This window comes from Cheilinus undulatus, linkage group 6, assembly GCF_018320785.1.
Source record: "Cheilinus undulatus linkage group 6, ASM1832078v1, whole genome shotgun sequence".
In the NCBI taxonomy this organism is placed as follows: domain Eukaryota; kingdom Metazoa; phylum Chordata; class Actinopteri; order Labriformes; family Labridae; genus Cheilinus; species Cheilinus undulatus.
In genome coordinates this window covers 43497789-43514535 of record NC_054870.1, presented here as the reverse complement: position 1 = coordinate 43514535, position 16747 = coordinate 43497789, and the positions used below count along the sequence as shown (strand labels likewise).

General features: G+C 39.1%; 1 protein-coding gene across 7 annotated transcripts in view; it reads right to left on the bottom strand.

The window, feature by feature from the left end:
- pde10a (phosphodiesterase 10A) overlaps positions 1 to 16747 on the bottom strand; it is a 148595-nt gene that overhangs the window by 87232 nt on the left and 44616 nt on the right. For 2 of the 7 annotated variants that reach the window (XM_041789579.1, XM_041789580.1), the window contains exon 1: positions 16278 to 16505. The exons of 4 other annotated variants lie outside the window; for them this stretch is intronic. In XM_041789579.1, coding sequence (XP_041645513.1) covers positions 16278 to 16341 — 64 coding nt within the window. In that variant the 5' untranslated portion in view covers positions 16342 to 16505. Of the gene's footprint in view, positions 1 to 696; positions 866 to 16277; positions 16506 to 16747 lie in introns of those variants that run through there. One more of the 7 variants, XM_041789581.1, reaches the window with a different exon arrangement.

Here is a 16747-nt window from a genome sequence, read left to right as displayed (position 1 = left end):
ATTTGTAAAATGGGAGCACAGGAAATAAATCAGACTTCCCTTTTACTGCACAGGACACTCGCTGATTCAGGTGTCTGACACATTAGCTCAAGTCTATGGAGTAGGGGGAGGGAAACCGCAGAGCAGTTTAAATAAAGATCTTTAGATGCATGGAGATATGAACAGTACTTTGGATTTGTTTCACAAAAGGACAAGAATGTGATGGTTAATTGCAAACCGTGCCCAGGCAATAAAAAACTCTCCACTGCCAGGAACTCTGCATCAAATCTGTCCAAACATCTGCAAAGGCAGCCCGCTAACACAAAGCTAGAAGCCAGAGACCTCCAGAGCCCCAGTGAGTCACCTTCCAAGCAGTCAAAGCTTGATCTTCAACAGCAGCGACAGGTAACCACAAAAGCTGAGATAAAAAGGCTTGTGGCAGCATATATGGTGGAGGAAATGTAACTAGTTACTTTTAGCTGTGAGTAACTATGTACTGTAACTCATTACTCTTTCTTAAAGTAACTACCTCAACACTGCTAGCAATACAGTAAAGGCATGAGGATGATTCAGGGGAAGTTTACAGTAAGATCAGGCTCAGTCTGTTGGGTGCTACAGACTTTACACAGCCTCTGTATTTTAATAGTTTTGCAGACTGCAAATAACAGGAAGGACTGCCAAAGCAGAGTGTTGCTTTAATTAAAATCTTGAACTCACTTCTGCAGATGAATGAAAAGTTTAAGAGCTGTTAAAAACAACAAGCAGCTCCATCACTCATCTCTTTTCCTCCTTCAGCAGGCGAGTCCTCGGCGCTCATGTCAGCCGATGTCGACAGCAGAGGCCGACCCCGGCAGCGCCGATGTTTAGCGAGCAAGATGTTCCTCGGCTGCAACACAGGGATGAAAAATGCACATGAGAGAAAAAGGGAAAAGACCACTTCTCCTGAAGCACACTCCCTCTGGCAGAGAGTCAAGGGCAAGCTGCCAAGGTACTACTTTTCACTTTCCTGACATGAGGCTGAGGCAGGAAAGAGAGGAGGAGGAGGGGGGGGGCTGCTGCAGGGTGCGTGCGTCAGCAGGTCCGCCTGGGACTCCCTTGCCAGGAGGTGGGAAGAGCATGTGGTTCTTATCTTATCTATGGGAGGGCTGAGCACAGCAGCCAACACTGACATTCAGTGAGTGGAGAGGAGAGAAGAAAGAGCCGACATAGAAGATGAAAACACTTGCACTCCGCTCCCTCTGCTCACCTCATTTATTCATTAAGCCGAGACGCTGAACCTGTGTGTGTGTACATACAGGTGAAAACACTCACTCACTCACATAGGGCTGGGCGATATGGACCATAAATGATATCATCATATTTTTTAGTTGAGGTAACAATCACCAGTTCTCACTGGGCATTCTCTAAATTAATGGTGATTAAGTTAAATTTTATTTTTAATGTCCTGTCTTTTCCTGTGTATTATCATAATGCTTTTATGTGTATGAGTGGATATAAATGCGGCCTTTTTGAGATTGGGTGGCTTCTTCCTGAATGTAGTGGGTGGGATAGGTTTGGAACCCTTCTCGCAGAATACTGCTGCTACCAATGTCTGTTGTCTGCACTGAAACCTTTGGTCATATCTGTGCAAAAAATAAAGAAAATATTTTGGATTAAAATGCACAACATGACCAAAACTTTAACATACATGCATATACTTTATTTTACTCAATTTTTCCATGTGATCCCAATGTATTGAGACAAATTCAAGAGAGCTGCAGAAATGAGCAAAATGCAATAGTTACCAGGCCAAAACAGAGTAATATAAGATATATATATATATATATGGATGTATTTCTATTTAGGGCTTCCATACAACAAAGGCTTTTGCCAGCCACCGATAGCGTTACAACCCACTTTGAGTATCACTGCAATACATTATAAATATCTCCATATTTTCAATGTTAAGATGGCTGTCACTATGGATGCACAATATTGGAGTTTTGCCAATATCCAAAATATAAAATATTTTCAAACTTATTTTAGCCAATACCAGTACTGGAATGCATGCAGTTTCCATTTCCAAGAATTTGTGATATTAAATGAGTTGTTCTGAAGAGCTCTGAAGACCTTTGTATTATGAGGTCTGTGAAATTGTATCCCTGTTGGATATAATTTGGAAGTGGAAGCATTTAGGAACAACAGCAACTTAGCCATGAAGCTGAAGACCAGATAAAATCACAGAGCTGAAAAGTTCCGAACTTTGCCTAGCCTAACATCACCAAGTCCAAGCGTTGGATGGAGTGATGTAAAGCACATAGACACTGGACTGTGGAGCAGTGGAAACGTGTTTTGTGGAGTGACAAATCATGCTTCTCTATTTGGCAGTCTGATGAGCAAGTCTTGGTTTGACAGATGCCGGGAGAATATTGCCTGCCTGGCTGCACTGTGCCAACTGTGAAGCTTGGTGGAGGGGTAATGGTATGGGGCTGTTTTACAGGGTTTTGGCTAGGCCCCTTCTCTCCAGTGAAGGCCAATCTTAATGCTCCAGCATACCTAGACATTTTGGACAATGCTATGCTTCCAACATTGTAGCAACAGTTTGCAGAAGGTCCTCTTCTTTTCCAACATGACAGTGCCCCAGTGCACAAAGCAAGGACTATAAAGACATGGTTTGATGAGATATTACAGTCCCTGCTGGTGTAATAGTCAGGTGGATGAATATTTTCATCCATAAATGTATTACAAACTTGTTACACTGTCCAGCCCTACTTACACACACCACATTCCACAGCAGCTGAGGGTGAGATCAGTGAAAAGGTGTTAAATAAGAAAAACGCTGGTTCACCCTGGACTTTCACTGCAGTCCCATCCCTTCCAGAGACACGCCCCCACACGGCGAAAACAAACACCTCTGCACAAACATGCAAGCTCACACCTCACGCTCTAAAGAGAGTGAGGGAGATAGAGAGAGAGTGAGAAAGAGAGCTAGAAGGGAGAGAGAGAGAGAGAGAGAGAGAGAGAGAGAGAGAGAGAGAGAGAGAGAGAGAGAAAGAAAAAGAAAGAGAGAGAGATTTCCATGGAAATGTAATTTGCATTATTTCCACCTCCATGGTCCAGGTCATTAGACGTAAAGGGTAGGGGCTATAAATGGCCAGCTGAGATGCAGATAAGGCATGTCCCTTGATCCACAGTCTAATAGTGTGCTCACAGGCAAGTAGGGACACTCTGACTGCAGTGACAGACACAAAGCAGGTCAGCATTCACTGTCCACTCAAGTTATAAACTCCAAATGTTCTTGTGTTGAGGTGATGGATCACAAATCCTAAGAAGCATAAATCCTGAGCCGCGTTCCAAAAAATTAACTAAATAAATCACAGCTTCCTTTGAATTTTGTTTTAAACACATCATACATTCACACTATGCATACAAAGTTCTATAAATACTAAACATGTGGGCCTGGTATTTTACAGTTTGGCTTATCAGAAGACGGCCCAGCTATGGCCAGAAAAGTTGGTTGCTATTGTAAGGCTTTCTAAAACAACAGCAGGCGAAAGAGAAAGAAAAAACAATAAATACACAAATGGAAATGCAAGTTTTCACCAAAGAAGCAAATCTTAAAAAGCAGTTGTGATCATCATTGCCATACTGAGCAATTAAGGTGCTCAAAATCAGAGCTGGGAAGAAGTTAAAGTAGATTTACTCTGTTACAGAAGAAAGGTTGCTGATTTATTTTTACATTAATACTTGTAATACCTTACTGTTTCAGAACAATACAATCCATGTTATTTTTAATGACCTATTGACATGAAAAGTACATTTTTAAATCTGATTTTCAGTCATATTTTTAATCAAATGATGTCAGAGAGAAAAGGTTATCACTGTCTGAATTGCACAAAAATGTAGGCACTGCTTTAAGAACAAAATGTTGTCAATGTTGTTGTGCAAAGAGGAAAGTTTGCTTGCAATTTTTTGGTCATTAAAAACAGGAGCTATCAAAGCGTTAGAACTTGTTTTATATTTTGCATTGCATGGAGGCAGGTGTCAGTGTTGTTTAACTATTGTACAGATCATATAGAGGTTGGGGATGTTCCATATTATAGGAGCTTGAAAAGTTCAGAATAAAATCAGCAGATGTGAAAATTTATGCCAATATTTCGGCTGCACTTGTCAGCAGAATGTAAGAATGAACTTTAATGTTTGGTGAAGTATACACTTGTGTAGATTTGGGCAGGACTTTGGAAACATGGTGGTTTTTTTGTTATTTCAAGCTCTTTGTCAGACTTGTTTTAGGGAGCCAACCTGTAAACCTGGGGTTTAATCAAGAGAATATGACTTAGTTTGAGAGTAAAATATGCATGACAAAGCTCACTCAAAAAACTTGGGCTGTTACCTTGCATTGCAAGAGAAATACTGGTTAGTTTTGCAAATAAATAAATGACTGTTCAGGTTATTTGCATAGTCCATGGTAAGAATGGAAGTCAAAATCTAAGATCTGAGGTTCTCTGATGTGATATAAAAATCCTTATGAAACAGGGGTGTAGTGATGCATTTTGACTCTTTATCAGGATATAACAGACAACAAACAGACATTTAGATTCTTGTGACTGAGATCAAAAGAATCAACAACAATCACTTCACACAAGATTCAAATTCTAACACTTGGGGTTTTCCATTTTCCATTCCATTTTTCCATTATATATCACTGCAAGCTGCCTTACCATGCTGACTGATTCTAAGCTAAATAGATGGGATAACTACACATTAGAGACTCTGAGGTGCATCCAGGACATCACTCCACACAACAGTGACGACATCAGGAAAATGATGTCAAATGTTTTTCAAGATGAAAGAAGCATGAGAGGAAGACTAAACTGTAAAGAAATGGTATTTTTGTACCAATTTTAAAGTCATAAGAATGAAGGTTAAGCAGCTTGAGTTGTCATTATACTACACATTCAAAATCTGATGGGACAAACAAGTAAAAGTCAGATGTTATTGATAAGTGACAGCTACAAAAATAGAAGTACTAGGTTCCTAATATTGGGTAACTTCTTGTTTTTAATGATCAAAATGAACAAACAAACTTCTGTATGCTGTCTACATATCACAAATTCCGTTCATATGTTTTAGGCATGTTAGGGCAAAAATTGGAGCCTGAAGTAAGGCGAAGATGTGGCTAGTGAGCCAACTGAAGGCACCACTGAACAGGAGGGAGGATTGACACAACCCTGGTAGTGCTCTGGATGTCCTTGCAGGGGCATGAAAAAATGATCTGTTGAAAAGGTCAACAACTTTTAGGTGGACGTAAGGGTTGGATGTAGCAAGCAAGCATGGCCTAGCATTTGGACAGGTAGTGGGGTTGCCATAAGCCCCTGGTCGTGCTGTGGATGTTACAAGTGCCTGCAGTTTCTGGGAATTTTACAGACTTAAGAAATGCTGTTGAGCTTGGGATAAAGCCCATGATATTGCACAAAGCATCATGTATAAAACTTGCATTTTATGTCTTTGTAAATTTTACTTGTATTTAAGCCCAAATATTGCTTAATAACTACATTCTGACTTTAATTTGAACCCCTTTTGACAATATATTTTCAAATAATAGATAAAATTCATGATGTTACATAATATGAAATTTCTCTTTGTGTTTTGGAAAGCATCCCACAACCCCACTTTATTATCTCACAACCCCCCTGGGGGTTCCAACCCCCACTATGGGAACCACTGGCCTAAGTAATATTTTAAGGTTTAAGGTTTTGGCAAACACATCAGATTTTTTTTTATTTATACTGCAAGTTCTACCAGATGTGTGTACAAGTTTCTGTAAAAAGAAAAGCCAAAACCAGGACTACATAACAAATAAAAAAAGACTGAATAGATAATAAAGATTATAAGTACTAGATGACTTAGGCATATAGTGATTATGGACAGTAAAAAGCACTCTGATTGGCTGAGGCAATAAGGCAGATTGAATCAGCAGCATTAGAAGAGTAGAGTCAGGCAGTTATCACAATTTGGCCCAAAAATTACTTAAGCAATTATGCTATGTGGCTAACGATATAAAACTACAGCAATACTTAAGGCAGTGATGACCTTTGATCTCCAAAATCTATTCAGTTCATCTTTGAGCAAGAGCAGACATTTGTGCAAAGAGTATCTGTCAGAGTGTTCATGAAATATCTTCCACACAGTAAAACCTCGGCTGCCAAAAATACCTGCCTTGGTGCCGGTTTAGCTCAGTTGGTAGAGCAGGTGCCCGTCCACTAAGGCTGTAAGTCCTCCATGCACTGTTTGCAGGATCAGTTTCCAGTCTCAGTGCATGTCTTTCCCACTCTCTTTCCCAGTGTTTCCCAGCTCTCTTTAGCTGTCCTATCATAATGAAGACCAAAAAGCCCCCCAAAATAATCTTTTTTTAAAAAAGCTTGTCTATGTGAGACTGTGAACAAGGCCTTAGAGATATTATATAAATAATCGTAAAATTTGTTAGTGGCCCAAATATGATGCAAGCCTCGGTTTTGAACTTTGAATTCCTTCCTAAACCTTCCTTCCCACCAACTGTGACTGTAGTTTTATAGCCCCTTCAGATACTAGCGTGTGCTCTTACACATCTCTGAACATCTGAGTAAAGCACATTTGAACATCTGCCATCTCTTTACGTCACAAGCCCTCTGAGTAAATCTGTGTTTTCCGTCTTTAAGTCATCATCTAACCCTTGATTTGATGTAAAAGTTTTGTCTGAACCCCCTCTCCTCATCCCCAGAGCCGCATCAGTGATGCTGGGTTGTGTTTCCCTCTTCACATCTGGACTGATGCTGAACTCTGCAGCCGCTCTGCAGAGGGCTCCAGTGGGGACCGGTTAATGAGAACCACAGATCTTTGCGTCTTCTCCACTTTTATGAGCCCTGACGCGAAGACAAGTTGTAAGGAGATCTACATGCATGTGGCCTTTTCCCATCCCCTCAGATACCATCCCAAGACAAGCTGACGAGAGGGTCAACGGACGCCTCGAGGAGAATGTCATCTGTTTCACCACTCCGATCGTGCACTGTGCCCTGGCGCCCGTCCAGGCCGGCTCAGATCTTGATAGAAGAAAGGGTTCAAACTGCATAACAAGCTCATTTTCTTTGGCTTGAACTTCCTGTGAGTTTAAATAAACACTCCAGACAAGTCACAAAGAGAGAGTTCTCAGCCCAGCGTTCAGCCAGCCTTGTATTTATAGCCATTCAAATTTCAATCAAGCTTGAATTTTCATATCAAGCGCTACGTGTTTGTATTTATTCAGCAGCGGTGCTGAGAGGAATCCTCACTGTGAGGGAGAGAGGGCATGCGGTGGGGCAGGAAATGTCCAGCGTGAGCTCTTCCTGCCTGACAATGCGGCCTTCTTCACTGAGTTAAGCAATTCATCGACAGCCAATTGGGTTTGAAAATGCCTGAGAGATCACATTAGGGCTGACCCAGACTGACCTCCGATGCCAGCCAGGACTTTCCACAAACAATGCACACAAACACACACGTGCTTGTAAGTTTTTCCCTAACATGAGGCGACAGACAGCTAAATCATCCCGGCCTGAATGCTTTGAACTGTACGAGCAAGTAATGAGAAGACATGTTGTCTTTTAAACTGTTGTCTATTTCTGCTGGGAGGACAGTCCAGCAACAGGTCCTCTTTTAGAGGGGACGATCATATGAGGACAAACATGCCAGACGAGCAGTGGCTAGACAACAAAACAGCACTCTTTAAAACTCAAGGCCTTCTTTCTCCTGTCAGATGCGTTTAGGGTGAGCCATCACGGCTTATTTTCTAGGAAACAGATAACAATTTTAACCAAGTTTGTGTTGTGTTAGAACGCCTTTATCAGATGATTATCAGATCCTGAACCAACCACTTAAAAGGAAAACAGTGAGTGAAGTTCATCTGACCCTGAAAAGACAGCTGAAACATGAATTATGATAACATGGCTGCACTTTGGATCATCACAGCTGCATAAACCTCACTGTTTCTGTGCTTCACATTTAGGCTGTCAATATTTTCAGCAGTTTTTGTCAACATTCACTTTATACACTGCCTCTAGCTCTGCATGGCAGCACCTGAGTCTGACTTTGTGGCACTTGCTCATGTTTCTTTCGGTCTAGCTCAGGGGTGTCAAACTCAACCCGGCCTGTGGCACAGTTATACCTGGCCCGCAAGATGGAATCATATTTTTAATATAACTGGCCCACGAGGATGAAGTCCGAAGACTTTGTCCCATATAAAAATTTAAACTTTGAAGATTTTGAAGGTAAAAGGTCATCACTGCCTTGGTATATTTTGAAATATCCTTGAATAACATTTGAAAAAATGAAGAGTCAAAATAACTGCATTAAAAAGTCAGGAATGTGGGAAAGTAAATTAATTTGTGTTTTAATCTCATATCTAAAATTTTGAGTCTCACATTTATGTCTTAAACTTATTATTTTGACCTTTTATTTCATATTCTTACATTTTTAAATTCATAATTTTGACTTTTTCTCTAGTAATTTGACCTTTTAGATTCTAAATTTTAAATTTGAAGTCATATTTGACCTTTTTGACTTATTATTTTGAATTTCAACTCACATTTTGACCTTTTTAACTCCTTACTTTTACTTTTAATGCCATATTTTGACCTTTTACACCAGGGGAGTAAAAACCCATAGCAGGGGCCGGATTCTGAATGCAGGTCTGGCCTTAGGGCCTGACAGGGTTAATATTTAACCATAAACAGTCAAATTAATTTTCTAACAGTAATACATTATGGGAAACAAAACTTAGCACTGATAATAAATGATTTTGAGATTAAAAACGTCACAATGAAATGTATAAAGGCTTAAAATCTGAGACAAAAAGACAAAATCATGTTTTAAAATGAAAATATACAGAACAGAATGTTGCAATTGTTGTTTATAGGTCAAAATATGAGATATAATTCAAAAGCACGAGTTTAAGAGGTTGAAATAAGAGTTAAAATTTTTAAATTTGATTCTAAAAGTTCAAAATATGACTTAAGATTTCAAATTGTGAACCTAAAAGCTCAAAAGATGGGATTGAAAGTCAAAGTTAGGAGCTGAAAAGATGGAAACATGGGCTAAAATTTTAAATTATGAGCTAAAAAGGTCAAAATATGACTTGAGATTTAAAATTGAGAACATAAAAGGTCAAAACGTGAAATAAAAAGTCAAAATAATAAGCTTAGCTCATAATTGTGAGATGCAAAATTGAAAATATATAAGTATAATAAAATATGAGTTATATATATATATAAGTTACGATAAAATATGGTACAATCTTGCAGGCCGGATATAACTGTACCACGGGCTGGATTTGGAACCCCGGCCCTCGAGTTTGACGCCTCTGATTTAGAATTACATTTCAAAACTGTAACTCATATTTTGACCTTTAAAACTCAGGATTTAAACTTTCAAGCTTATATATTTATCTTTTAAAAACGTGATTTTGACTTTTAATTTCATGTTTTGACCTTCTGAACTAATACGTTTGACTTTTATTCTCAGATTTTGGGCCTTTTAACTTATCATTTTGACTTTTTTATCCTCAAAATCATTTATTAGTGCTAAGTTTTTCTCCATTATTTATTAGTGGTCAAAATGAGGTTGACAGTTTATGGTTAAATGTTGACCCTGTTAGGCTCTCAGGTTAGACTTGAATTCAGAATCCAGCCCCTGCTGTGATTGAGTTTGGCACCCCTGGTGCAGATCTCTGTTTGTGTTGAATTACTCTCAGATGTAAGCCACTGCTAAATGATACTGTAACAGTGAAAAATAGATATAATCAACAACAGGAAGTTAATTCAAATAAAGGAAGTGACTTTTCTGAGCTTAAAGCTACAAGATGTTGAATCTTTGTACTGAAATGTCTTTATTAACAAAAAAAATACTACTCCTTTTTAATTGTTATAACTGCCAACCAACCTGGCAAGTCAGATGGGCTGTCTCATACAACCATTGCATGGATATATTCCACAATGATCTGGGAAAGCTCCCATTCAGAGCTTTTGGGAAGGGCGGGACTTTCCAAAAAATGTTGAAAGCGTTCTGTCACATTCCTTAAGGGCCAATCAGAGCGACAAGACAAAATGAGGTAGTAGGCATACTCAGCTCCTGTAGTAACCTGAGCTCAACAGACAGGTGCCGCTGTAGATAATGAACAGTGGAGCTTGTCGATGGATAAATCTCATGCTGAGGCCGTGCAAAAGCAGTGCAAAAATGTCTTCTCTTCCAAAGTGAAGCTTTTGGGGCTCTTGTTTGAACAGAGGAATAAAGCGGTCCAGTTCTGATTAAACTGCTACATCCGAGCTAATCGCTACTCTGGCTGCAGCCACTGAATACACCAGCTTGCAGTACAATTAAATCTCACATACAACTATCTTAAACTGATACTGAAGCAGGTCAGGAGAAGAACCTAAACATCTTTTCCATCATGAAAACTTAATTGGATTTTCAAACTTTGTATGCAAAAATGGTAAAAATTATTATCAGGTTGAATTTAGCAAAATGATTTTTATTGAGAAAGAATAAAGACTTCACTCACAATCTTATGGAAATAAAAACAAACAATGGCAACAGGCCTTCATGAAACACTCTCTCAGTCTTTATTCTGTATGGAAAGTTATAAAATGTATTCTCTGTTATGTTTACTTCTGTTGATTATAAAAACGATGATTATTTTTCCTCATTTAAGGTGAAGCAAACCTAGACAAAAAATCAGCAATCCTAAGATGCAGCCGCAGGTCAAAACCCTGCAGTCTAGTCCACCATTCAGACTCACAGCTCTGATTACATTAGTCTGTTATCTGTGCTGATGAACGCTGGAGCAGTTTCTGACAAGTTCCATGACATTAGAGCATCTCGCTCCTGGGACCATTGGGAAAAAAGCCCGTTTGGAGACAGACACTTTTGAACTCGTTGTGTAGTTGTCGATGTAATGAACTGTAAGATTGAGATAAGGCTCTATAGTTGTAGAGAACTGGGTCACTCTGGCAGCAAGTTATCAGCAAAAAATTACGCCCAGGCAAATCATAGTTTGGGTCGAGAGTCGTAAATCCTGACTTTTTAACAACTCTTACTGGGGCCATGTCTTTGGTGATATGCTGTGTTTTAGCCGCTGCAATCTCTGCGTAATCTTGTGGCATATTTTACACTGTATTTTGTTTGATGTCTTCTTTTCTAAATCCCAACCACTGCCAGATGACAGATCCAGTGCTGTTTCTCTTCGCCCATCTCTGACACAGCTAACTCACTTTGGCGATCTATTTACCTCCTCCGCTCTCCCATGCTTCTCTGTCATGCAAAAACGTGCATGTGCAGAGGAGAGTTTACCAGATGGGTGAAGGAGTGAGCTCTCTGCTGTAAGAGAGGGGTGTTGAGAAACAACAGAAGAAGAAGTATAAGAGAGATCAGCTCTGTTTCTCAAAGGTCACATATTATGCAAAATACACGTTTTCTAGCAAATATGTGTACCTGGCCTGTCCACAATGCCCCCGAGAAGCTGAAAAATCCATTCCCTGCACCCCTCTCTTTCTCCACCTTTCAGAAAATGTGTGCTGAAACAAGCCGTTCTCAGATTTTCCCCTCGTGATGTCATGTGGGGAGGTAGCACCGCCCCCAGGTTCAGTTGGCCCTCCCCACTTGGTGAAAAGTTCTGCCCACCTCTCCTTATCCTCCTCTCAGATGGCACATCCATTAAGCCACATCCATCTCCTGAGAAGGGCGGAGTCAGGGGCGGAGTCAGACAGCTCAGTAACATTTAAAGCCACAGACACAGAAACAGCTCATTCTGAGCAGGGCTGAAACAGAGGGCATACAAGAATACAATACTGGAGTGTTTTTGCAGCAACAAACTTCACAGGCATGTTTTGGGGACCTCAGAGACCAATATAAACCTTTCTTAAAGGGGTAAAATATGTGACCTTTACATAGTTGCCATGCCAACGATTTTAAAGTGTCAGAAGCATTTGTGTGATCTTTGACATTTCCAGTTTGGCGCTGGTTTCTGTCATGGCAGCTGATGCTCTGCATCTCTACTGTATATTTACCTCGATGACAGATCTAATGATGTTATGTGATCTATATTGTGTATTGCAATATAGCCTTAAGACATTGCAGTATTAGTTTTAGGCCATATTGCCCAGCCCAACTGTGACCACCACAATGATAACATGCTTTCTGTCATGGCTGACAAGACATGTCCTGTTACAGCTACAAAGTTAAGAATTTAATTGGCTTTGTTGAAAATATTCAAGTTATAGAAATAGTAGGCATACAGTAGATTTCGTCATTCCAGCGCTAAAATTCTGCATATATCATCTTTAACTCTGCCTAATTTAAGCTGTTTCACAGTGTGCTGTTTACTTGCTTTCTGTTAGTATCTTATTATGGACCCAAACAGCAGGACAAAAAAGCTGTTAACCTACTTTTCAGTAAATGTGGATGTGATTTGAAAAGAGAAGCATGAATGTGAGCTATGACGCAAACGCATAATAGCAATTAAAGGAAAAGAGGAAGCTCACAGAGAAGGATTCCCTTTTTTGACTCTATGTCTTTGTGGTTTATTTAGATATTTTAAAGCAGCTTCAGCTTTTTCTAAGATCTCGACTTAGTCTCAGCCCTACTGCTGTTTTGTAAACTCAAAGTGTGTCAGCTTTGTGAAAACTAAAATTCTTGTCCTTTTTTGGTGAGCGTGAGGGCGGGTTACCTACATACTGTACCTCAATAATACATTCCATGACTGCAGTTTACTGCTATGTGTGTACTTTGGCATCTGTCGCTGTCCCAGGCCCCAAACTGCTAACTTGTTATTACAGGGCTGCCACTAAAGGTCACATGAGGTGCCACTGAAACAACTGACAGAACTACACACAAAGAGAGCGTAACCGACACAGAAATGATGAATGACACTGTAGCCTCAAGTAGATGTTCTCAAAGCATTGAAACGGGCATGCAGAGTGCCAAAGTATGCAGCGAGGACTGTAAATTCATCACTGAGCGCTGCAAACATGACAAAAAAATATGGTAGATGCTAAAGTAGAGGGTATTTTCTCTTTGTAGTAGCAGCAAACACTCATAATTATTGTTCTCATTACACTCAAATCATAAAAGGAATTTGTGAGTCTGAAAATGTTATCATGATGGCTCAATCTCAGCCCACACTGACTGGCAAACGGTGTTTATCAGGTTTCTGTGAGCACTGTCTCTTTGAACAGAGTGGCTGTGAATGATACAGACTTTACTCCATATTCTCATTTCATTTGTATTCATATGTTGCCATTGGTCTGAAATAGAAACTACAGTTTCTGCTGTAGATGATGCCTCTGACATTAACAACATTTTCCGCTAAAAAAGAAAGAGCAAAGCCAGACGCACATAATTTAAAAATTCCATTATAACTGATGTAAGGCTTGATATCAAGGCTAGGAAAAATACTGAGTTTTTAAGATATTTAGAAACAATTTCAAAGGAAATACAGAGCAGAAAATAGTTATTTATACTGATATCCTTTATATTACATTTAGATAACACTATGACTTTATTTGGACATCAGTGAGTCTACTAAAGGTACATCCATTTGGAAGCTAAGTCTAAATGTAGAATAATTTCATTTATTTTAACTAATTTTGAAGTATTTATACTATCAGTAAAAATCTAATGACTGTGACTCTTGTGTAATACTTGGGCTAAACAATTTTGGAAAATAAACTAATTGGATTTTTTTTTTCTCCAATATTGCGATTAGATACACGATTATTCCTTAAGTTTCCTTTTTTCCTAAACAAGGGCTGAACAATTCTTTAAAAATATCTAATTCTGATGATTTTGCCACATATTGCAAATTGGATATGAGTTGTTGCATTGAAGGGTTTTAGTCATTCTCATATTTATTGAGAAAAAAAAAACAAAAATGAAGGTAGGATTTTTTATAGACTGTTCTATAAATAAAAAAGGCAATTGAATGATTGCATGATATGTCTCTGCAAAAAAAAAAAAAAAAAAAAAAAAAAAAAAAAAAAAAAATTTTAAAATCGCTCCTTCTATGACTTGAAAATTGCAATTGAACCTAATTTTTGATTAACGGCCCAGCCCTATGTGACACCGCAGCAGTCAACATAAAGTCCCAGACACTAAATATCAGGGAGTTTATTGTTGTTAATAATCAGAATTTGCAGCCAAACTCCTAAACAGTCTTAATCACATGATGGCAACTAAACACATGTTAAAGGATAAAAAATATTAAATCTCAGTATATGGAAATGTTGTCAATGTAATCTGTTGCGTTACACACTGCTAAATTATTGGAAAACCAGAATAGCCTTATTTGATATCATTGCAACAAAAATACAAGTCCTACACAAGCAGTTTCTAGATATTTATTATCAAAAATTGCAGCCAAACTCCTGAATAGTCCAAACTGCATAAAATTGCAACATGTGGGAAAGTGAAGTTCCCCCTCCCTCCTTGCCCTACGCACTCTTTTGTTTAGAAATATGAAGATAATGTTTCTGTATTTTTGCTACCACTATTTACTAAAATAATCATAGCAATTTTAAAGCACATGACATGTAAGAGTAGGAAAAATTATTAAACCAACAATAAATGGAAATGTTGCCAGTGTTATTTGGTGTTACCAGCTGTTGTAGTAAAAATAAAAAAATCTTGTTTGATGCCAATGCAACAAAAACAGAAGTCCTAGACAATTTTGAGTGATTTTATATTTGTTACCAACAGAAATTGCAGGCAAACCCCTGCAAGCTTTCTAAATTGCACAACCATCAGTCCAGAACATCATCCTTTACATTGATTTACTTTATGCTGCATTTAAACAACAATCTGACATCATCTGGCCATCAATGAGTCCACTAACAGTAAATCTATTTCAACGTTTAGTCTAAATGGTCTGGTCTAAATTACTCCTCTGTGATACCACAGCGGCACACATCAAAGTCCCAGATACTAAAAACCAGGTCATTTATTGTTTGATGATCAGAAATTGCAGCCAAACTCCTAATGTCTAAATTACACTGGCAATAAAATGAGATATCTAAGAGAATAAAAATATATTAAAACCTCAATATAAGGAAATGTCGCCTGTGACCTTTACTGTATTAGTTGTTATATTAGTAGCAGAACAGAAATAATCTCTACGGCAACAAAAATAGGAGTTCTAGACGAATAATTCAGGGTAATTTTACATTTGTTGTTATCAAAAATTGCAGGCAAACCTCTGCACACTGTCTAAGATACCCTGGCTACCCTCAGTCCTCACCACTTCTACCTGCTTTTCTGCACATTGCTGATAAATCTGCTCAAATTATGTTGTGCTCTCTTTCACTTTTGTAAAAATATGACAAAAGATCTTTAAGTTTCTTTACTTTTTCATGCCACTGAGAAATAATTAAGATTTAATCATTTTGAAACACATGGCACTCAAGAGAGTAGAAAACTGAAGAAATGTTGCAGGAACTTTCTCAAATATGGACAGAGTTTAGGAGTTTGTCTACAATTGTTTTATCATTAAAAAATGAAAAATATCCAATATCAGCTTTATTTTATTGCTGTGGTTTTAATATGGATTTATATTATCCATTTATGTTCACAAATTAGTACTTTATTCATGTGCATGTTGACATTGTGCAGCTAACTTTGTGCGTGTGTGACATTTGACGGCGGACTGCCTTGTTTTTGTGGTTATTTTTTGCAGAATAAAATTTCTACGTGCAAACTGTGCATCATCATTTAGGTAAAAAAAAATATTGAGATATGATTTTGATCCATTTCACCCAGCCTGTATTGGTATTAGAAGATATTGGTGCTTTACAAAACAAAGGTTTAGAAAAACAATTTGTACAGGTTAAAAAATACCCCAATGAGGCTTTTTAGTTTTTTAATTTCTAATATCAGATTTATTTTCATTGGACTGGAGTGTGTGCTTGGTACCATCACAGAAGCTGCAGACTTCTTTGATGCCATGTCTCACTGCAGCACTGCTCTCCGAGATGCAGCTCATAAACTTCCACATTTTCTCTACAAACAGCCCACGAAGACACACGCTGCATTTAGGGCTTGCATTCCTGTCTCGTTCTCTCCAAATGCGCACCCACCCATCTAAACCAGCTATCAATCTGTCATTCATAAAGTTGGGTAGCCACATGGTTGAATTGCGTACGCCTGCAGGACCAAAATATGTCTATTTTCGCGTTTTCCTGCCCTCGTGCTAAAGTAAAGCCTTTCGTATTTTGCGTAAAATTCGGCGATGATTTTAGTGTGAGTATTTTTAAAAAAATACCTACTTGCACCCAGGAAACAGTCCGTTAACCTTCTGAAACAGCTTGTTGAAGACGGACCATCTTCCATTTCGGACTGTGAGCGCAGAAGGAGAGAGGAGCCCCGGAGAAAAGTGCGCCTCTGCAGCTGCAACTTGGTGCGTCTGATCCAAATCCAAAACTATTCCAGTCCGCGTTGAGGTGATGGTGTCCTCAGTGCTTCAGGCTGTGCACGGTTTAGGAAGGGCAAGAAGAGCAGAGTGCTGCCCCCCCCCACCCCACCTCCCACCCCACCCTCCACCAGCGCTATGACCCAGCACCGCTGGCCGAGGTGTCGCTACAGTAAGCCCGCCTCCTCTCCTCGGCGCGGTGGCTCCGCTGTGGATGTGCAGCAGCAGACTGGAGGAGCGGAGACGACGACGCATAGACACGGAGAAATGAGAGCAACACACTCACACAACACACACAAACACTGGGGGAGAGAGGGAGAGACATGA